This window comes from Erpetoichthys calabaricus, chromosome 16 (assembly GCF_900747795.2).
Source record: "Erpetoichthys calabaricus chromosome 16, fErpCal1.3, whole genome shotgun sequence".
NCBI classification, from domain to species: domain Eukaryota; kingdom Metazoa; phylum Chordata; class Cladistia; order Polypteriformes; family Polypteridae; genus Erpetoichthys; species Erpetoichthys calabaricus.
Window position 1 is genome coordinate 67,029,442 of NC_041409.2, and position 24,892 is coordinate 67,054,333.

At 34.6% G+C, this 24,892-nt stretch overlaps 1 protein-coding gene across 1 annotated transcript in view; it reads right to left on the bottom strand.

The window, feature by feature from the left end:
• LOC114666900 (intraflagellar transport protein 43 homolog A) overlaps window positions 1-22,795 on the bottom strand; it is a 120,465-nt gene extending 97,670 nt beyond the window's left edge. Inside the window, exons 1-2 of the mRNA XM_028821941.2 lie at window positions 22,723-22,795; window positions 16,471-16,569 (exon numbers count right to left, since the gene is read on the bottom strand). Of these exons, the coding sequence (XP_028677774.1) occupies window positions 16,471-16,569; window positions 22,723-22,767 (144 nt within the window). The 5' untranslated portion in view covers window positions 22,768-22,795. The remainder of the gene's footprint in view (window positions 1-16,470; window positions 16,570-22,722) is intronic.
• Between the last annotated feature and the right edge of the window lie 2,097 nt (window positions 22,796-24,892).

Sequence of the window (24,892 nt, forward strand, 5' to 3'; positions counted from 1 at the left end):
TTTAATTATTCAAATATTAACTGGACTCTCAACATGGGGGGAAGCCTACCTAGATTTAGTATTCTGTAATAACCAGGATTCAATGCAGGTTACAGAGTTGATTGAAATCTTAGAGTCAAGTGACCATAAGAAAATGCATTAACAGTGTTTTGGCAAAGTGCAAATGAAAAGGCTAAAACGGTTAAGTTTAACTTTAGTAGGGCAAATTTTGAACAAAATTTAAAAGGAATAAATTGGGATAAGTAGTTAGGTATGGAAACAAGTCAAGGAGCAGTGTAATACATTTTAAAACATTTTATATCTAATTCAGGACAAGTTTAAAATTTAAAAAAACTCTGCAGTGGATAAATAAGGAGATGAAAAAAAAAAGCTGCAAAGTTGTGTAAGGCAAGACTAATAACTCCAATGCACAATTCTGGAGCATTCAGTGCAATCCAATTCTACTAATTTCTAAAAATAAGACTAAGTTGATAAAGTCCTACTCTCTACCACACTACTTGGTCATTTATTACCTCTGTCTATGGTTCTTTGTGTGGAAAAAGAAACTTCATAACTCTTGTGTAAAACTTGCCCTTTAACATGTTTCTGTGTCCTCGAAATTTTGTTAAGAGATTTGTTTTAAAGTAACAGATTGCATCCAATGTATCAATTCCCCTCATAATTTTAAACAATTCAATTATGTCATCTCTTAATCTCTTTTTTTTTTAAACTAAAAATGTTCAGCTCCTTCAATCTTTCCTCGAAGCTCATGCCTCTTAATCTTAGAATGAGTCTATCTGATTTTCTTTGGACCAGTGCTACAATGTTTAGTTTTGTTTTTCTTTAATATGAAAACTAAACCTGTAATTCAGGTTACGTTTCACTACTGAATTTAACAGCTTAACAATAACCCTCCCTTAACTGTACTCTACACACCATGCTAATTTAATACTGTTCTTTATTAGTATCCTGCTGCTGGAGTATGTGAATTTCCCCTTGGGATTAATAAAGTATCTATCTATCTATCTATTTGATATCCTATTAGCCTTCTAGATCAGTTCTACATCTAGGTCCTTCTCATATGGTTTACTTTCATGGCTCAAACCTCCCATATTTAAAACTCTTATTGTCAAATCTAACAATTTTACATTTCATCTGCTACAAATCTGTCTATGTCTTTCAATATTTCCAATTCTAGATCTACCCTTACACCTACTTTAGTATCTGCAAACTTAACCAGCTTGTCATATATATTCTCATCCAGATCATTTATATACAGTGTATTAAAAAGATCACCAGCCCAAGAACTGATCTCTGAACCACTTTTAACATCACCTGATTCTGAAAAAGTTCAAACCCTTTGTTCCCACTTCTTATAATTTCTCCATTTTCCAAATTCAGACACACAATTAACTGAGGTTTTGGAGACATATTTCAAATTAGATCTTTCACATAAGCAGACTCTCTAGGGATTTAGCAGTAAACTGGTATATTTGTGAATAAACTCTTGAGCTGATATCCCAGGAAAAGTGACACAGAAACTTTTAAGGTCAAGCTCTAATATGATACTACTGCTTTAGTTCATATGTGAACAAAACCATAAAACTGTGAGCACAAGCATGCGAAACACCATGATATCCTTATGTAAGATAAGTTGATGTTCATTACTGTAAGTCTGCCACAGAGACTGAACAAGCAGGCATGGATGTTACAGTCTTGCATGATTATCTGTTTGTGAAAAAAAATGTGTATAAATTAGTCTGAGGAAATTCTTAAGCATAGACTCCACTATAAATTGCTGTGTTACAATTCCTTCATAGCTGCTTCTGTTTAATAACAGAGGTGGCTGGCGAAAAATATTTGTGCAGAGGCGCAGCTTTTGGGGGGACAAACTAAAGCAGCACCTATCTATTATATTGTGCCTTTCACATCTATCTATCTGTCTATTATATAGTGCCTTTCATATCTATCTATCTGGTCATTCTATATGCCCTTGCGGTCCTCATCATAGTGCCAATGCACATCTTGGCCTGTCCAATACCAGACCCATAGGACAAATTCAGGATAAAATGTATTATACCCTTTCCAGCATGCTGCCCAATCTGATGCTAGCTTTCCCATTTCTACTGTGCTCCAAAACTTCAGTCTGTCACATCCACAGTCCCCTTATTCTTACCATGCCCTATAGATATGGAAAAGAACAGGTGCACCTTCCACCCAAATTTTATACTACACCTGTCCCTAAATTGCTAAATCCTTTGCCAGCTTGTCCAGTTCATCATTCTGCCATAACCCACACCATAATGTCTGCACCCCCACTACTGTAATCTTCTAATAACGTGTACTTCTGTCTGTCCTATAACACGTCCATAAGTCCAATCCAATCTTAATTTGCCTCTGCTAACAGAGTGCCCAGATATAGGCCATTTTCAATGCATTTCATAAATCTACATCATACAATCACTAGTCCTTTGATTTTTCTCAAGTCTTGCATCCCAGTTTATCGTTTACCTCACCCACAGACTAATTTATGCTACACTTGCTGCCAGTCTGCCCAGTCCTATACAAGTTTGCCAGACTTACCTCACCTTGACACAAATTCAAAGATAAGATCCACAGACCCCATTTTAAAACATAACTCACCTCAACCTGTCTTGTACTACATCCACAGGACAAGTCCATCCTAAATCTTATTCTGCCTTTACGATCAGGATACCTAAACTTCCTTGAACATAAATTTTACTTTGCTTTCCTTCAGGTCTGAAAATTCGCAATTACTTTCTGATTAAATTGAGTCATTTCACTAAGCCTGCCAAAAAAAAATTAGCTGCTTGCTCTAAAACAGTGTTTCCCAATCTTTTTTTCTGCAGTGGCATAGATTTTGTAACCAAAATCATCCCAAGGCACACCACTATTCTATTAACCACAAACACATGTACATCTCATCTACGAATTGTGTCGATTTTTGGTCACCTCTTTGTTGTGCCTTCTATTGCCAATCCTGTAGCCTTCATCTAGCTGTTCGGCAATACTAAGCCTGCCAAAAAATGTAGCCTTATGATATTGTCTAGATGACTGTTGCTACTTTCATTTTTCAGAAAGATGTTTTAGATCTTGTAAGGTTTCTTCCATTTTTTCCCCCACTAGGTTTTTTTTGGGAGTTTTTCCTTGTCTTCTTAGAGAGTCAAGGCTGGGGGGCTGTCACAAGGCAGGGCCTGTTAAAGCCCATTGCGGCATTTCCTGTGTGATTTTGGGCTATACAAAAATAAACTGTATTGTATTGTATTGTATTGTATTGTACCCCCATCATTGTACACAACACTTTGGTACCAATACTTTGAAACAGCAAACAAAGAAAGCAGAAAAAGGCATCACTTACACCACACCCAGTTAGCCAACTCTGTTTGTCATAACAAGAGCGAGTTCAAGTCTGTGTATAAGCTCATTCTTGAAGTCAGGTCGGTTCGGTCCAAGCTCTTTTATCTTCTTTTTTTTCTTCAAGTGAATGATTTATGGAGTGTTTCATTAAAGTAATAACTGCATTTTCTTTAATTTCTGAAGTTCCACTCGAAGTTGCCATCAAACTCATGCTCACTCATCCATAGTTGCGTAACATTAAAGGCGGGTGTGAACTGTGAACCATTGATGTTCATATGATATAGTGCATCAACAATTGTCCAGTCACATTAGATTAAAAAAACCTAAAACAATAGTAATTGTGCCAATAAATGTGGGAGTGTCCGGGCATCCCTGTAAAAATCTGAAAACAAGCAATTACAGGGCAGCCTCAGGTCACCTGCTATTATTTGACCATCATTCTTCGCTCCAGAATATAGGTATTCAGTCGGAAATTAAACAAATACAAGTCAGAACCAATTTTTAATGTATGTTGACATGCGCTAACACCAGGCACATTTTGCAAATAAATTAATTGATTTCATGATTATTTCACATTGCCTAATTAATTTAAGTAGAATTTTTAAAATATTTGGGAAGGGCAGAATTTTAGGTAGAAATCACCAAATGGGAAGCATCTTGCTTTCAACTGGCACTAAATAGAAGAGGACAACATACTGTATGTTTTCAAACATATTTGTCTTTCTATTACTGTTTTCACTATCCATTTTCACAAATAAGTAGCAATATGTTTTAAAGTTACAGACATATATGGCCAAGGTGCACCTATAGTGCTGCCTTCCATGTCAATTCTTCATGAATATCAGATTTTAATGACAGAAAAGCAAGTACCAATTTATACACTTAGGATCCTTCCAAAAATGTAATCCTTCCAAAAATGAATATAATGAATGATGCACACCAAGATTAGAACTTAAACTACTTTTAAACTGACCAATAAATAGAGGCATTCAACTAATTGCCTATTCCTGTGAAGTCAAAATTCTTATTACTTTGGAAATCAAAATAAAGCACAAAAACTTTAGAAACTTGGCAAAATACCTTTTCCAAATGTATTGAAACACATTTTTCATCACCTGACACAGCAAAACCAGCAATTCAAACTAATATTACAATGCACAATACGGACAATTTCTAAACCAAAAATAAATGAATATGTACAACACGTAGCATTTTCAGTAGATCATAAATTATTGGTTAAGTTTAAAACATTATTAAGTAAAAATCACTGACACACTACAAAGGATCAAAGGTGTAACATTAATTTCAAAACTATAAAGGACAAAGCCAGGAATCACAATACACATTCCTTGCACCAGATTACTGAACACGAGGAAGGCAAAGCCAAATTTCACAAATAAAAAAACATGACTTTAGTTTTATAAAATTATTTACATCCTACAGTCAGTTTGTTACGTAAATAAGCAGCAGGTTGGCAGGTGCTCACAATTTGTGCAATTCAAAATAAAAATGAAACACACTAAAGATATAAGTAGTTTTGAATTCAGCATGGTTAAACATGTTGCTTACTCAAAAAGTGTTTAGTGAGGTTGAAAGGAAGGCATGTGCAGCACATTTGCAAAGTAAAAAATGTCCACTTTTGAGCAAAAACATCAAATTCTGTCAGCTTCTCAGTAACTTGGGAACTAAAACAACAGAAAGTATATAGTAACTATACACTTGGCCACATCATTCTGTTCATCTTGTACAGGATGCTATTAGGAACGCATGCACAGTAGCAGCTGGCAAAACCTGCAACAATGGCATCATCATACCTGGGCATACTTGCCAAACATTTTTTTCTGTGACTTTTTATTTCTTCACCCTAAAGAAGCACCTTACGGTAATTGTTTTGGCGGAGCTCAAGCTATAATTGCGGCTTTAGAGATTCTCTAAGCGGTTCCATGTATGGAGTTCGCATGTTTTCCTTATGTTTCCGTGGATTTTCCTCAGTTTTCCTCCAACATCCCCAAAAGTGTACCAGTCAGGTTAAATGGGGAGTCCAAATTGGCCATGTAAGCATTACGCGTGAATGTGTGTCTGAACAGGCCCTGCAACAATCTGACACACCATCTAGTGTTGTTTCCTGCCTTGCACCCAGGCCTCTGGGGATAATGAATTTGACTAAGTGAGTTTGAAAACAGTATATTATTTTTCCCCAGACTTGTTTATAAAAGAGGATATATATCAGCAGCTATCCATGCCCTGGGGAGAACCTTTTTGAAGATAGGTGTGTATAAATGAGTTGATTATTCCAAGATCCTATTATCTCACCCTAGTCTTAAAACTTAGTTGACTATATCACATAGTATAGAGTTCACTTTTTAATGTAACTTACCTGCACTGGTAGCTAACGTGATATTTTGCAAAGCTTTCTTTCAATGTACACATAGTTTCAGTTGAAAACCATACTGTATATAAAGAAAATGTGAATAGATGGTTAAGTGTGCTGTACCAATTTTTCTACAGCAATTTATTACATACAAGTTACCTACTCATTTGTTTAGCATTAGTGAAACTCAAAACAATAAAACTGCATATTTCACTTTCTTTGATCTATCCATTTATTCACTTATCTATTAAATCCATTTTTCGGGTCATGGGGAGCTGCAGCATATATCAGCAGCACTGGTTGCAAGGCAGAAAACCAACACTAGAAAACGACACAAGCACACTTCGAGAGCATGCAAACTCCACACAGACAATGTCCAGGCAGATATTTCTAAACAGACTCCTAGAGCTGTTAGGCAACAGTATGTCTAGGGATGGAAGTGGCAACATGGAACAACATGTACTAATGACATCTGTCTATTTTTTGTTATGAGGTAAGATACTTATTTAAGCTAAGGAGCACAGAAGTTCCAAGGTAAGGTAGTTATACTCATTATGGTGCTGGACAATGGTGACGTTTTGCATATTGAATAACATATGCAAGTCAGTATTTCATGGTACTCTGTACACATGACAATAATGACCCTATAAACACTGCCCCATTCTGCAACTTTATTAATTTCTAATTTTAATAAATTAACAAATAAAACATGTAAACAACAGAATTAACTGACAGACGCATACAGTAGGTAGCCTTTTCTGTACTTTTAACTTGAATGGTAAACCTGGTAGTTTTCTTCCTGTACTTTTGACTTTTTAAGTTGCTTTGGCAGAAATCACTTGCTGGGTAACAAAGTAAAAATGTAATGACAGGTAAAATAAATATAAGAAAAACACATAGTACACTGCACATATTAAAAATAAATGATACGACAGGCAGCAAGCACTACAACACTACATCACAGAATATTATTGAAAAACTATGAAATCCTAAATGTTGAGCATAAATTCATAGGGTGCACTTGAATATGTGGTTATCCTTGGAGGTGATAATGTGGTGATTAAATAGATTAAACAGTTAAATTTGATTAAACAGTATGATAACTTAAATGTTACCCATTCAGATAAAAACAAACTATTGAAAGCGGAGGAATGCATTATTAATATTAAGCCAAATGTACTTTTCTTTTACTTCTGAAAAATAGAATGACATAACCATATATGAACATAAATGTTCAAAGAATATTCTTATTAAATTAAATATTTTATATCTAAACAGTAGGAAACCATTATCAAGGTTCAAGTGCAGTTCAAATCTATCTAAAAAACTACAAAAAAGGCTGAAAAATGTGTCCAATCAGTAAATTATTTTAAGAGGAAGAGAGTTAGAAAAAAATACCAACCGATAAAACATCTAGACTGAAAATAAACCAACTGGTTGCACGACACTTCAGAAAAATGTATTTTATGTGGAAGCCGGGTCGTAGGGGGCGCGAGAATCCCATTTTTACATTAGGGAAGTTGGCCTAATTTGGGAAGATTACTGCAAAAACATTACTGGAATTCTTTGTTGAGAATTTGGCATGCTTACAGCTTACCATCCGAGGGGCAAAAAGGTTCCTCAGCATTTAGAATGCCATCCTTATGAAAAAGAAATATTTTTGCCACATATCCCTTTAAATGTTTCTTAAAAGATTTTTTTTTTCTGCAGTATATGTTTCCAATGGCCATGGCCGAGTACACCAATAATGTGCCACACTGGGCAGTAAATTAACACTGCAGCAGTTAAAGTGCAAGTCAAGTTTTCATCTCATTGTCTTGAAGACTAAAAACATGTCAAAGTATTTACTGATTTATTTAACCACTGAATGTGTATACTGATAATGAAGTACTTTCTACAGTTTTTTCTAGGAAAAGTTGAAGAAATCAAAAAGCAAGTGATCCTGAAAAAAGAAAAAACTAAAACAAAATGGAAGCTTCATGAAAAACTTACCTTCCATATCAAAAGAGAAAGAGAGTTAAATGTCTAATGCAGACAATATGTAAGCAGCAAAACATTTGTACACATGATGCAAAATAGAAACACCATACTTTTAAGTATCAGAGATTGAGTCATTCAGGAAATCATCTCATTTCAAACAGGGGTCACATGAAGCAAAGCACAGTTCTGGCACAGACTAGGGAAAAGGTCAGCTGACCTCTGCTTCTGAACAGCAGATGGAAGCTACAAATTGGCTACATAAATTGCAGATTGCCAAAAAAAAAAAATGTAACAATTTTCTTTAAATACAAACCAACAATCATAAAATGTTAATATAAAATGTACACATTTTAACTGAAAGTATACAAATAAATACTTTCAAAGTAAAGATTTTGGTTATAATAATAATAATAATAATAACAATAAAAAAGATGTCTGTTATGGTGAAAACTGAAAGCAGGAACAAAAAACTAACAATGTTTACAAGTCAATGTGACAGCAAACTGTGTGACCTTCGCTTTTGATAAACTGACTCTTGTTAATGAAAAAAGAAGAAATGCACAGCAGAAATTTTATAAAATTAAATATGAAATATAAATAAGAATTTGCACATGTCATTTTCAGTAGACCTTACAGAACCATAACCCACTCCATATGATACAAGATTCTTTATTTAAAACATTGGTTAATAATAAAGCTGATGGTCAAACCCTGTCCTGAAACACTTGTTCATACACAGCTCTCCAGACTGATGTTTACTCAATTATCTCAATCTCTTTTGTAAGTCACTTTGGATTAAACCAACTGCTAAGCAAATAACTGTAATCGTAAAGCTATTACTGTATATGGAAGCACCTTCATTAACACAGGCACCAATCTATACTTGATTCTTGGGTGGCAAATACAGAAGACATACTAAAAGGTGAGATGCACCGACACTTAAATTATGGGTCAATACAGATAATGTTCAGGTGAAGCTTCTTTTAAATTAATAATTAAGTTCAGTGTAATAGATTTTTTTTCACCTCACTCCTGCCACACAAGACAATGGCAGAACAACTGTCACATACTGTTATTTTGGTGTTGATGGCATTCACATTGAAAAAATATATAAAAAAAATACTTTTTAAAAACCATGTTTATATTAAGTTAAAAAATGTACTAAAAAGTAAAAAATAAGTCTGTCATACATCACTCGTAAAATAAAAGCGTGGGCGCTTTTCATCAATCAACATTCAAAAAACACTTCTTAAAATCTTAGCAAAAGCGCCCACGCTTTTATTTTACGAGTGATGTATGACAGACTTATTTTTTACTTTTTAGTACACTTTTTAACTTAATAGCATGGTTTTTAAAAAGTATTTATATATACGGTTTGCATATTTGCAGCTGGAGATCCACAAAAGGAGAAAAAATGAATCACGTATCATAAAGTAGTTTTTACCTGATTCTTGTAAGTCTAAGCATTATCCTCTGATGAAGACCCCTGGCAGGGGTTGAAAGCTCAGGAATAAAAACTACTTTATGATACGTGATTAATTTTTTCTCCCTTTGTGGATCTCCAGCTGCATGCATATATATATCTATATATATATATATATATATATATATATATATATATATATATATATATATTATTTTCAACTTTTTAGTCTTGGGTTTGTTTTAGTATAATTTTGTAATCAATATTTTAACACTTCCTTTAATATTTCTATCCATTACTAGCACCATCTATTGGTGAAATCTTTAACTATTCTTCATATGAAAATTTCATTTCTTAATTAACATGGATTAATTGATCAATTAGTGAAACTGATTATTGATTCACGTATTGTCATCGGAAGTGAGTAAGTGTGCAACATTTCAAGTCATTTGGACAATAGGAAGTGGGTCAAATTTCGATTACAAGATTTGTACCAGACAACAAACAGGTGAAGTTAAAATAAGCGTGGTAATAATAATAATAATAATAATAAAATGACCACATGCCAACACTACACTGGCTGCATGGTGTTCAATGACTAGTCTTGCTTCAATAGCTTATAATTAACGAATCATCATATTAGTGTAGCATTTTGGAAATAATATCCACATTGCAGTGGATAAAAAGATACACAATGATGCCTATCTTACTAAACCCTCTGAAAACAAAGCTCCTTTATAATGAAGTCAGCATGACATGTACTATTAGTGAATGTGCAAATTCAAGTAACAGTCTGCAAAAGTGCTGTCATTGTGCAAATTCCTTATGCATAAAAGTCATTGGCGGACATTGATACTGTGTGAGAAAGCATTACTATATGTGAGTACTTATTTATTTCACATGTACTTTAGTTATATTCATATTGTTAATAAAGTAATAAAATTTGGGGCCTACAAAGAGATTTTCACAGGCATACATTACAGATGAGTAGCACTCTCTATTCTTGGTGGAGGTCTCTCTTAGTTTGGTTGCACTTTGTGTCATTCATCCTTACTGCAGTTACAGTCTTGACTTTCCAAACAGTGAACCTTGTTGTCTCCAATGGTAACCATTGTCTTATTTTTGTTATAAAATCTGTTATATCATATTTGTCACCTAAGACTATGGTTAATAATACTAGGACTCAGAAAGAATTAGATGATTGCTTGTTATGCTACTGGTGTAAAGCCAAAAAATTAAAGAGAATAACCTATTTTGCACATCACTGTATTACAGTATAGAATCTCATAAGGAGATCAATATTAATACATGTATATGTTTTACAAAGCAGAAAAGAGTCATTTAAAAAATCTGAATAAAATAATCATTTTATTTGGGTTGAAACCACTATTTTTAGCACCAGCTATTTAGAAGGATATATTAAGTTCAAATCCCGTTACTGCCAGAAGGGATCCTACTCAATCTGACCCTTGAGCAAGGCCCTTAACTTTAAAATTGCTCCAGGGTGCTGTACAATGGCTGACCCTGTGCTCTAACCTTGGATTAATAAAGTGCATAACAAAGAAAAAGAGAGAAAAAAAAGGATACTCTCATTTACTTTGCAAAGAAAGGTCACTGAAAACAGGACAGAACCAAAATACTTTACTGAAGACATCACGAAGTACTACAGCAGTATAGTGAAAGTGGTATGGTGATGTTTAAGAAATTTTGTTTTATAAATACTCAAAACATTCAATAATCAAAATAGAAAAAATAAAAAATCACTTTTTGCATAACTTCAGTAACTATGATACAAATTATGAATTTTATTGACTCAAAGCTCTTCAAGCAAATCGCCAGGGATGAGTAACACTGCAATCAAAACTAACATTGTACATAATGCCGACTAAATCAACCCGAGTTAATCAGGGTAGTAATTCTTCGCACTGTTTTCTTATAATGTCTTAATCTAACTAATTGCACTATCCTGTGCCAACACATCATTGATCACAATTGCAATTAGCGGTATTCTTTTCAAATGAGAGACTCTTTGCAATAATAAATTACCTAGAATGAAATTACTGCTAGTCAATTAAGCAGACCTCAAAAGATTGCAGACGAACAATCATAATTGTTTTATAATTATTAAAAACTATTAATTTTAAATTATTTAAGAAAACAAACTGGCGATGGAGGAAAAAATAAATAAAACATAATATCTTGTAGCATTCGCATTTTACGTAATTCTCTTATATCACATTACATCCTTCAGAAGACCTTCACAGCCCAACCATTTAGCCATTTTACCTGCTCATTTTAGCTCAAGCTCAATTGAGGTAAAAGGCAATAGGCATAAACCAGCTCTGGAATTAACAGCTCATCAGTGAGTGCTCTCATGCACAAACCAGAATTTTAAAGAACACTGACACAACATCACATTCTTGCTCCATGAGGGGAAAAAATAAAAAAATAAAGAGAACAAGCATTGAAGTTACAAAGATTAAAAATCAAGGTCAATAAAATATTAGGCAGCCACATTACTTCCTGCACCTCCATTCTGCTATCATCACTGCTTCTAATTATTTTTTCCATTTCAGGATTAAATTAAGTCTTGTACAATGAATTAAGTTTCTTGGTTTTTTTTTGTCATAACAAGGGAGCATCAGTCATAACTTTAAAACCCGGACTCCCATCAATACATGCTGGGGTTGGACATCCCTTAGTTATATTTTTTGTATGTTTTATGTTTCACACTATGTAGTCTTGATATATAAAAAAGCAAATGTTTGGAGTCCTCTAGATCACTAGACTACTCACAATGAACTACTTCAGTATGAGAGTAACTTGTTATGTAATTCTGCATTTCATTTTACAAATTTATTATATGAAAAGAATTTATGTGAAAAATACTAATACTACTGCTATTTGCATTTCAAAGTCCTAGAATGCAGCCAGAGATCCATAATCATCCTTTAGCCATGATGATTGATTAACTGTAGGCAACCTGTTAGCATGGCTGTATGTGTCACTGGCAGCGTGAAGCTACTGGACTGTTTTCACTAGACGTGGTTCGCCTGGCTGACATCAAATTGGAACAAAGACCTGCTCTGTGGCAGAAATCGCCTGGTCCAGAGAGAAACTGAGGTTGAACAAGTACTGCATGTAAGAGAGAGAGTTAGAAAGAGTGGTAAACCTAACAAGTAATCATGCACACAGGAAGAAGACGTTGAAGCAAAAGTAGTTAACGTCCACATGAAAGTTGCACAGTGTGCTTTACTTTAGCAGTTTTTGAGCTATCTCTTATGTGTACACAGTAAATATATTGGTTTAGCATTGCTGACCTTGGCTAAAAGCCTTGATTGATACAAATAAATGTTTATATAAGTACATAGCAGACTAATATACCTAAGCATTTTAAAAGTCACTTTAACCTAATAGCTACCAGCTTGCAAATCACTTGACTCACACTTGGGGACCACTGGTAATCTGTGGATCTCACTTTCAGAACAGCTGCTCTAGAATTTTTTTAAGCCTTGCCTCTTTGCAAAATAAAAAAAATAGCATAGGATTTGATATTTAGCAAAATATTTAGGGACTGAATACGTTTAAAAAGCTATATATTAGCAAGTTTTTAACAATATATATCCCCCAAAGTCAAGTCAGAAAATTATTTTACTATTTGTTTGTATAGGAAGATCAGCATAACCACTATATGAATTATTAGAGACAATTGGCAAGAATACACTGTACAATAAAGTTGCAAGCAACAGCAACAAACCTTACAAAGGCTGAAATGTTTTCAACAAGTACAATATGACATGGGCTTTTATAATGAAGGGGTTTACATAACAACAAAAAATAAGATTCTGGTTGTAAATAATATAGTGGAAATAGGACTAATCCCAAAACTTCCTCCTTCTCCATATCATTAATGTTTACATGTACATTCATCAGCCACTTCTACAATGTTCCCATGAATCTTACTCTTCTATCAGCTTATTTTTAGTGCGTTTACTGAAAAAAAGCCCTCTGGAGCAATATAGTTAACAAGAAACATAACTAAAGTTTCACCTCCAGCTAAAGACTACAGTAAGCTATTAGTATTGAATACCCATTTTTTTAGGCATGTTGTAACTCTTCAAAGTTCTTGTGATTGACAACTAAAACATTCTGTTCTGCCAAGCCTTCAAAAATCTGGGTAAGCCTTTTTACAGAAGTGGCCGTACCGATGTCCTCTGAATACAGTCAGTCATACCAACTGTGTATACTTTACTTATTCTTCTGTTTGCAATTGCTTAGCCTCACAATCGACAAATGGTTGAAGATGTAATTGGGGAGGGGGTACAATGCCCATCTTCTCCATAAAACTGCAGTACCATTCAAATTATAGCACTGGGTTACATTTATTAATCTATATATAGGCTATGAACCTATTGGGAATATGAACAGTGCTAGATCACTCTTCATTTCCTGAGCAATTCAAGTTTAAATTTATCGTTGCATGTATAGAGAGCACTGAAAATTTTACACTCATGTCTGATCAGCACACAATATGTCTGCATAATCTGTCTCCATGATCAAAAAGTAGTAAAGGCTCTGGAGGCACACTTCTTTATTTTAAGTTGTGTTCCAAATCCCCAAAATAACTGCTAAAAATGATCCCAAATATTGCACATTTTGGCTTTCTTGTTAGGCTGACCGTCCTTATATATCAAGTTTGGCTTTATTAGTAAGACAGAATGCTGCAATGTACTAGTAGGCCATTCAAGATTAATTCTTTCCATTTACCTAAAGGTACTAGGATATTGCTCAGCTCCCCGAGACCCTAAATTGAATAAAACAGTTCAAAAATTTAACTGGAGAGAGTCAACTCAGAAAAGATGACCTTAGTATTCCTAAAAAAAATACATTATCACGTTTTCTAATTCAGAAATGGAATTTGCACATTTCACAATCAATTAAAATCAACAATTCTTTTGGATTAATTAATCTAAAAGGCAATGTTATTGTTTTTATATAATTTATAAATCTTACAAGAAGCATAAAAGGTTCATACAGGTCAACTGAATAAAGGGTGGATCAGGATGGACGCGGCTCTCAAACCAACAACAAATATTTGGAAATAGGAAAATGCAAGAATTAAAGGTCGTAAGAGCATGTTTAAAATAATAATCTAGACAACCATAAAAATAAACATGATTAAGTTATGGACTTTAACCAAATTCAACAGCATTGTTTCTGAACTACCTTTGAAAGTTTAAATTAAGGTAATTTACAAGAAAAGTATACTTTAAAGCCAAACACTGTTAAAATCTTTATTTAATCTTGCCCATTTTGAACTCCCTACTCCCAAAACAATCAAACAATCACACATACCTATTTTAAAATGCGTTGACAGCATTTTAAGACCACAGATATGAGACAAGTGTTAAAACAGTGACCATGATACATTACCAATTTGATGTAAAAGCAGAGTGTGGCGAAAAATAACTTTTTAAATAAACATTAAGAATGTTTTGCTTTGTTTATAACAACTATATTTTATACATCCATGCAAATGATTAAGGTTATCACAAGGCCTGAATGAGGTAATCCTTGAAGCCTCATTCCATAAGCAGTACAGTACCATCATCTACTATGTGCTTATGTATAGCTGGGCTGGTAACCTGTGACATGATAACTAATTCTGAGTGATTCCTGGATGTCTGATCCTTTAACTCTATACAAGCATTAGAATTATAATTTAAACAGCATCTGTGCTATGATTTGTCACTTGGTTGCTAAAGACACTTTGATGATAACTGAGGCTGTGGGTGACCGAGTATAGGGGTATAACATAGCCCCTATCTTCGAAAACACAATGATCAGGAGTTGGATTGAGAGCAACAGTTGCCTATCAAGAGTTAAAGTGGGGAATTAAGACCAGCAATGGTAAGTAGTGAGACACAATTGAGTTAGACAGTATGCCTTGATGAGTATAGCCAGGTCCATAAAGGGAAATTGGCTTTATCTTTGGGTTCATTTTTCACCCACCTGTCACTCTAATTTTAGATTAAAATAAATTACTATATATGTATTGGCATATTAGTAATATTAGAAAGTGCTGCAGTGGTTTGGAAAGAATTTTTATCTTTGGTAATATTATCTTAAACTACAGAGTAGATTACCTAGTGCATTAGTTTTGCTTGTTACTTTAACAACTAGGGTCCAGTGGATGGCACATAGCTAGGACAGAGCCTTATTATCTTCATCAAACTACTGTATATTTGATAACACATTTTTTACATATACCTATCAAACGGTGGCTCCCCATTTGCCCACAAAATAGGTAGATCACAAACTTAAAAAAGAACCGCAGGCTGAAGGCAATTCCAATGTGTCCCATAGTTATGGCAAATTAGCTACTTGCAATTCTCTGCATTAAATAAGTCTATAAATCCTATCTTCCAGATGACTGAATAAACTGAAATCTGGTGACTAAGAAGACAATGCATTAACTAAATTCACTATTAGATTCTTGAAAAAAAATGTAACCTCTCCTAATTGTGGAACATATCACAGCTGTAAAATTCCATTCATATATGAGTATTCTGTACCTGATTAGCAGTGATAGGTAAATACTGTGTATTAATAAACCAAATTTGTGCCATGGAAACACAATTTACATAATTAACACTACATTCACCAACCACAATCTCAAAAATCTATGTGTTCATGGTTCACAATATTCAGGTAGCCCTTAATTTATGAATCAGAAGGTAGCAGAATTCAGTAGATCACATGATATTTTCTCATTCCTTGATTGTCTGCCTACCTTATTGTACTACAAACCACATATTTGTATTTTTGCTGCCAGAAGTGAAATCCCCCAGATATGTCTTTTTCAGCATTACTGTTAATAGATATTTATATTGAATTTTGCAATAATTAAATACTTACTGTAACTGAAAGTAAGATACCTAATTCTAATGCACAAGTGAAAAGCAGCAATATGCAAAAAGTACAAAAATAATTATCCAAAATAAACCACAGAAGAGATTCTGATGGTTAACAAAATTAAACTTTACAATTTGAGGGTTGCATATTTCAAATTAAAGTAAAATACAACAAAAATAACTCAGCTGTTGAATCTGATTAAGAATGTACATTTTGTATTGCTCTGTGACCAGTTAATAAACATTTCTGATTAAAATGGGGGCATAAGGTGCTCAGTGTAATAAATACAAAACACAAAATGTTTCTTTGCACTTAAGGGGCATATAAAGGCTCAGTTGCGTGCACATAGATAATGGCTGGGGTTGCTGAATCATAACAATCATGACAGATTTAAAATTACATTATTACATAATATCTCATTTACCTCTCCCAAAGAAGTTGAGGAGGAGTTCTTCCTGTTTAGCTGTGTCTCATCCTGCGGCACCTCCTGTGACTGTCTTGCTCTACGACCAGTTTTAGCTCCCTGGAAAGTTTGAAATTAAGTAATTATGAACAATATGCAAATTAAAATATAACACAAGAAATGAAAGCATACATCCATCCATCCATCCATTTTCCAACCCGCTGAATCCGAACACAGGGTCACGGGGGTCTGCTGGAGCCAATCCCAGCCAACACAGGGCACAAGGCAGGGAACCAATCCTGGGCAGGGTGCCAACCCACCGCAGAATGAAAGCATCCAATAAGAAAAAAACAACTTTAAACATCAAATATTTACTGTAAGCTGATCTTAATAAATATAAGATAAAATGAAAAACACGGCAAAAGTAAATTATATATGCATTGCTAAGACCGTGTTTGTTCAGTGCTTTGTACAAACTTGAAATTAAATATCATTTAATGAACAATATACTTTACACAATCAGGATTGTTGGCTTTATAGACTAGATTATGGCTTGGCAGTTTTAGTTTTCTTATCAATTTCCAAATTGTTATTTTGAGAGGGGAAAGCAAATGTGTAAGTATTAAAAGAATACTCCACCCAGAAATGGCAATGTTTTAATATACCACTTATATTATTAAATACATGAATATAAACTATAAACAATGCAAAATAAAAACATGTTGTTTGTAGTGAAAAATTTTTAATCTGAGGACAGGGCTTTTGACCACTGAATGTGGTGGTGGTGGTGGTGGTGGGGTTAATCCTTTAATTTCAATATGCTTTACAATGATACCAGCATCACACTATAAATGAGGCAGTGCTTCAAGCAAGAATAATTAGGGGTGTAGAAACTACTAGTGGTAATTGTTTTTGACTATATCATATAATATTATCATAATACCTGGGTCATAATACTACAATATTTGTATCATTGTTTATATTGTGTAATATATTAAATATTGTGACTCTATTCTGTAACATATTGCTTTTCACTACTCTCCTTTTTAATGGACTAAAGTTAAAGCTGAATTCATACAGGTAGGTGTGTGCCTCTATTAAATCTAATAAGTAAAACTCCTCTCATTCATCCACACTATGTCAACTCATTACACTTAAACATTTTTTATCAGTGAAAAAGGATTTCAGGCAACCCCTCAACAGTCTCTACATTAAAACTGGAAATACTCAGTTGATGCACATAACACACATTAGCACATCCTCTACACAGAGCACTGAGTGAGCCCTTGTATTCATAGTTGGGCTTCCACCAATAACTGGAATTAGAAATGTTTCATTTTATATGAATGACCTTTGTGATTACATCAGTTTTAATTCATATGAAAATGGCTGTATGGTGTCTTTTTCAGGACCTTCATTAGCATTCACTTCTCCTGTCATCAAGTGTCAGTATTACTTCATGTCTTGCATCATTTGTCACTTTTCACTAGTCACTCATCACTTATTGCAACTGACTTCTCATCCATCAAGCATCACTCATCTCTATTCATTTGCTGCTCAACACACATCATAATTCACTATTTGGTTATCAATTTTCATTTATTACGCATCACTCCTCACTTGTCACTCATCGAGCATCACATGTTGCTTTTACATTTTCTATCTTTTTTAAACTAAAGTTAAATTTAATTCATGAAGGTTGACCATACTCTGGTAACAACAATCAGATGTAGGCAGGATTGGAAGTTTAAGTGTTATATAATGTCAGATGTTTGTTTATTTAGGTTTAATTTGCTAGTCATGGTATATTTTTAGTCATCAATATACTAGGTAAATATTTTCCCCGTGAACCAAAATGCAGCAGTAGTTCTCATTATATACTAAGTCTGGCATTTGTCCCCACCCCATCCCATGTACATCTGTGAACACCTAGTTTTATATAGTAAATTTTTGGACATCTAAATCCACCTACCCCCTGTGTCCCACAGTAAGGACCGTCTCCTAACAACATCAAGAAGTTTGTGTCATGTCTGTTAACAAAATGTAGAGCAGATTATGAACCAACTCTGACTACTTCAAATGTTACAGCTACAAAAACAAAGATAACAAAATATGATGAGTCATCTGTCTCCCTCAGCTGTACCAGTACTACGATTAGTACAGAGGGGAGACCAAAGGGTGTTTTGCATCTTAAAATGCTAGCTGCCAACAGTTTTAAGCCAAACAAGTTCAGACACCGTCTAGAGACTTTACATCCCAAACACAAGGACAAGCCCTTTGATTTCTTTAAAAAGAAACTAGAAAACTGTCATGCTCAGCAGAGTTGTTTTATTAAAACCATTTCTGTGCCTGCATGTGTTCAACTCACTTAAATTGAAAGTAGTCTACTGAATCGCCCAGTGTAAAAAGCCCCACAACAACACAGAGAATTAATCTTCCCTGTTGCTATTGATATGGTTTCCACTATGATTAATGAAGCAACAGCCAGTAAAAAATTAAAGTTATTTCTCCGTCAAACAATGCCATCGCAAGGTACATTTACAACATGTCAAAAGATCTGGAGATACAGCTTATTGACAAAATCAGAGACAGACTTTTCCGACTTCAGATGGACGAAACAAATAATAGCAATAATGACTGGTTATTGATAGCATACGTCAGATAGGTTCATACCAATGATTTGAGGGAAAATTTGATTTACTGCAAACATGTAATTAGAGACACTGTAAATGAATAATCCAAAACCACAGGCTGATCTGAAATGAGAAGACTGTGTGGGAATCTGTAAAGATGGGGCAAAGACTGGGAAACAAGGGGGGACTGCAAGCACTTATCCAGTACATTTGTCCCAAAGTGCAATCGACACACTATATGATGCTTAGAGAGGTGCTTGCATTCAAAAAACTTAGTCTTGAGTTACTGCTATTGTAAACTATATGAAAATAAGACCAATCGAAGCTTTGATATTTTCCACAATTTGGAAAGAAATGGATGACAAAATTTCATAATGAAACTTGCATACCTTAGTGACAAGTTTTTAGAAACTCAATGAACTAAATCTAAAGTTGCAGGATAGTAACACGCATCTTCATCAGCTTGCAGATACAGTATAATAACATCCTTTACCACAAACAGGAGAATGTAGAATCCTCTGACAGCATCATTCATTGAGGTCAATAAACGGCATAACACAGTAATTCTGTGAGCTCAATGTCATGTTCAGCTCTACAAAAACATTTTCAGAGGTATTTCTCAATAGAAGATCGTGCAACACATAACTTGTGAATGTGAATTTCCCATTGGGATTAATAAAGTATCTATCTATCTATCTATCTATCTATCTATCTATCTATCTATCTATCTATCTTGTTCAGTGCAACACCAGCACATGATTTCAGCTTTGTAGAGCAGGAACAGTGCCTTTATATGACCTCTAATTCAACAATGAGGTTCCAGTACAAGTCCAAGCCTCTGGCTGCATTTTGGATAGGGGCAGAGAAGGAGTTACCAATGTTAGGGCAAAGAGCCCTGGCCATACACCTACCATTTTTCCACTTTCTACCCGTATTAGGTAGGTTTTTCTGATGTTGCCTCAATCAAGAAGAAAAACAGGTCTAAACCAAATAAATGAAAATTAAATAACAGTAGCAATGTCAAAACAGCAGCACCATTTGCAGGAAATCTGCAGCACATAGGAAGCTCACTCCTGTCCTTAAAGGGACTAGTGGTACAATTCTTTAAAAAATGTTAATTTTTTTGATTATTTTCTGTGAGTTTGTAATGCTGTAACTCCTGTCAGCAAGCTAATCTTGAAAGGAAACAAAATGTTGTTGAAAGCAATGAATGGTGTTACGTGGTAAAATTGTTTAAGTTTAGTTTTAATTATTGATGTTAACTGTAAGACAAAAAATAAAGACAAGTGATTCCAATCAAAATGTATACATTACTTCAGTGAATACAAGCTCTTGTACTACTTTTAATATTATCACTGTGAAAGACATTTGTTATTCTCACAGTAAAATGTTACATACTGATATTTCAGCTTCATAATAATTTGCAATGGGTGTGCACTTGTGTGTGTGTGCTTATTTGGGGGGGGGGGGCAGAAGGGGGCTTTAAAATATTCATATCAAGAAAAGAGGAGCCTGACAGAAACATTTTGGCACCACACCATTGGTTCCATTAAACCAATCACAGCTGATAACTGAGAAAAGATAGAAAGATAGTCTCACTAGACTTTGCTCAGAATTGGGTCTACCCCTGATGAAAAAGGGCACAAACAGAATGGGGAAACAATGCAGAGGATAAATGATCCAAAACGCAAAGTCTAATTAAGTAGCAGGGGTTGATATCAGGGTCAAAACTAAGGAGAGAACAAAGCCCAAAACACTAAACAAAATCAACTCACAGCAAAAAGTTTTTTTTTTTGTGATTTATCCAGACTTTTGAACAACTGGTAAGTGCGTTAAGCTGACATTTAAAATGCCACAACAGTGTCACAACTTCTGTTTTTCACATGCTAACAACATCTAGCAACAGTACAAAAATCTCCACAAAATGGCAGCACTTATGCAGAACCAAGATGACATCACATTAACATGTGAAATAATTCCAAAACTAAAAATAATTCCAAAGCTATGGTTTTAAATTTCAAAAATTACAACAGAAATGCATTCCACCTTGTTCAAAACACATCAAATGAAGGGGATAAAAAAAATCACAAAGAAGAGCCAGAGCAAAATTAAACAAATTCATGACAGCAGCATCTTTGGGTATTATTACCACCATTAAAAAAAATAAACTGTCTAGAAGTATATACTGTACATCTGGCAAAATATACAGCATAATATAGCTTTGCATGTTTTGCTTATGCAAGCTTAATGATAATGGCAGTCATTTTTACATTGAGGAAGGGCAGAGAGATATTAACTGGCACCTCTAGACTGGCCTGGAATGAATAGACTTGTGCCCTGGGATGGTCTAGTGACCCCTCCATAGATGGTTTATGTTTTTCATCCAAAGTTGTTGAAAGCCAACCAAATAACACCACCACCACTAGCAGCTACCAGTCTAGTCCGTAGTGGATTAAAGAAATGGATGGATGATTAAAGTATATCATGATGAATTCTTGGCAATGCCAGTTTAGAGACACCAATTGACATTCACATCACTGAGTTGTGGATTGAGTCTTTAGGTGTCCTGTTTATGTCCATGCTGATAATTTCCAGAAGTAACTATTTAATAATACTGTAATTAGTAAAAAAAAAAAAAAACATTTGTTTTGCACCTTTTGAGCAAGCGAACTGGATAAATGTGGATTATGTGACATGAGTAACATATTTTTTTTTACGTCACAATGGATGTTTTTCACATCATTTGCCGTTGTACACCACTGGTAACTATTGACTTCTGTTATATTTTCTGTTATATATTCTGTTAATGGGCTTCCTTCATTCCATTCTGCATGTAGCTACCACTACAATGTACATGGGATAAGTCACATATAAAAAAATATGCATTCTGCATCTTTTTACTGTGCCCATAAAACAGGACAGCCATAGCTGTGCTTCCATAGCCGAGGACAGTTATTTTTCATTGAGAAAGAGAGAAAAAAACTTTAAAGTCTCAATTTAACCATAAACAGATACATAAAACTGGAAAAATCAATACGCATGCCTTTTTCCGTTACCTATACATTTATTTTCTGTGCCTGATTAGTCATCTATCAAGGAATCGATAAAAAAGCGCTTATCCTCACATCGTTGGACTCATTCAGACAGCTGCAACTAAAAATTAAGTATAAGTCATTCCTCAATACGTGCATATTTAGAAACGAGAAATGCGGATCATAGCAGCTTGACCGTGTAGAAAAAAAAACAATCCAGTCTATCTGCGGTTTCAGCCAACGAGCTGTACCGCTAGGCTACAGCGGAGTATGAATAACATGAATCAGTTAATCGTGACTGAATTGCAGCGATTCTGTTTCTTTCAAAAACTGCAGGATTACCATCCAGTAAAACGGCGTAAACCTAGTAAAACCTACTGTCTTCAAGCCTTGTTTTTCTTACGTTGCGTCCTAGAAAGGCGTCTGCTAGTAGATAGATTCATACGGCATTCTACAGACAGACAACCTTTATTAATAACGTCGCCAAATATATAAAACGTTTCCACTCAGCGTGCAATACTTGATGGACTAACTTAATAATTAGAAATTGTACTGTACTGAAGGCAGAATGCGTGACTAGACGTATTTTATTTTGCAAAAGAACTTACAGTCTTTTTCGAGCTTTGCTCCCCCAAGTCCAGAGCGTCCTCCATTTTCGCAAATGAACAACTTCCTGGAAACCTTGCGCGTTGCTAGTAACTATTGTCATGACAACGTCGCCTTACCTCAAGCGCTCAGTGTGGTTCGTAGTTTGAAGTTCGCGCTACTACATTGGACAAGCACCGAGGAGATGCTACGACTGTCGAGTTTGTGGAATGCTTAACTAAAATTCCGTTACACTTTTCGTCGAATAAATTCGACGCTCATTTTAAATATTTATGTTGCTTTTATTTTGCATTGTTTATAGTTATGTATTTAATAATTTTTTTTTGCTCTTTATTTCGTCTTATACGATTTCTCGTATTAGAAATTTGTTAGTTTTCACATACCCCTTGGGGTTAGAGCGCAGGGTCAGCCATTGTACAGCGCTCCTGGAGCAATTACAGGTTAAGGGTCTTGCTCAAGGGCCCAGCAGAGTAGGATCTCTTTTGGCAGTGAACAGGGATTTGAACCGGCAACCTTCAGGATACCAGCGCAGATCCTTAGCCTCAGAGCCACCACTCCGCCTTATTTACTTACATATGCTTATTGTATTTTGTATTTATCTACATGTATGATTATTGTGATTGCATTTGTTTTTTGTAACATTTCTTGCTAAATGTTGTTCGTAGATTTGGAGTTTTTGCCTATTTTTCTAGTTCTCTTTAATTATAACTTACATTATTTATTATTTGGTCCCTTTCACTTCTCACTTTTAAATAAGAATTAATTTTTGCAGAACTATCACATACATTTCTTTGGGCCATTTTTATACTTATCTCTTGGTGGTGTATTTATTACGGCATGTGTCACCAAGCCCCTGCAGATGATTCGAAATGCAACAGAACATATGATGTTCAACCAGCCAAGATGGGCACATGTCGCTGCTCTTTTCAGGTCACTACTGAAGGGGCTTTTCTTAAGTTCAAATTTTTGATGCTCTGCTCCTTCTCAGGCACTCCTGTCTGCCGATGAATGGTGTCTGGTGATGCGATCTCTGCATGGCATCAAATCTCAATCCAGACTCTTTTCATGTATACCTCCTAGATGATGGAACGAGCTGCCCACTCCATTCGAAATTCTGACACCATCAAAGTGTTTAAGAAGCATTTGAAGACTCTCTTGTTTGGTGAATTTTTGTCTAACTGATTAGGTTTTTGTAAGGAAGTGTAACAAGCTTGTACTTTGCTCTGAGCTCTTCACTTGTGATGATCAATTTTGTAACCTTGTCCTGTAACACTTGTTCCAAAACAGTCTCACAGACCAATGTTTACATGATTATATTGACCTCCTGTGTATACTGCTTTGGATATATGGGTCTGCTAAGCAAGTAAATGTAATTGTAAATGTAAGTATTTTAATACAGTTGTACTATTGTGTAGAGTGTAATGACGGCAAAAGAAATATTCTTGTAGGCTTACAGGTCCTGGACCCTTACCTTTGAGTCTAAAATCAGATAGTTCCTGAACCCCAATTCTTCACCACAAACCAAAGGCATATATTTAATTGTATGATGGACTCAATAGCAGTAAATGTAGCTAAGTACACCACACTGGATGGATGCCCTTTATAGGCTGGCTCTTGCCTTGACCCAAAGATGGTGTGGGTAAGTGTAATTTCTTATCTATTCATTAGTTCAGAATATACATTTTTATATGTAGTTATTTGTCTGAATGTTTTTTTTTATATTTTAATTATCCTAAACATTTTGTTACATTAAAATCTTGTTTAATGTATGCATTAATTATGTTTGCTCACTTTTTTAGCTATCTGAGTAATTGCTTTCTTAATCCTTTATCCATTTTGTTACCCATTTCCAAACCCTCAATCAATTGATGCAAAGCAAGAGTAGTACTGTACAGACAGAACAGGACACCAGTAACTGCAGAGGACATATTCACTTCAAGGTACCAATCATGCTAACATCCTATGAGTGTGAACTGAATAAGCACATCTGAAAGAATTTTACCAAATGTAAACTTTTTTATATTTTTGAAAGATTCTGTTAAGGAAATACATAAATAAATCCCTGAGCTAAAATAATGTAATAATGTAAATCATTTAAAATGAAATATCTGTGATAAAATAAAAATTTTCATTTAGAAGTTACACATACCGCAATAACTATGTATAACAACC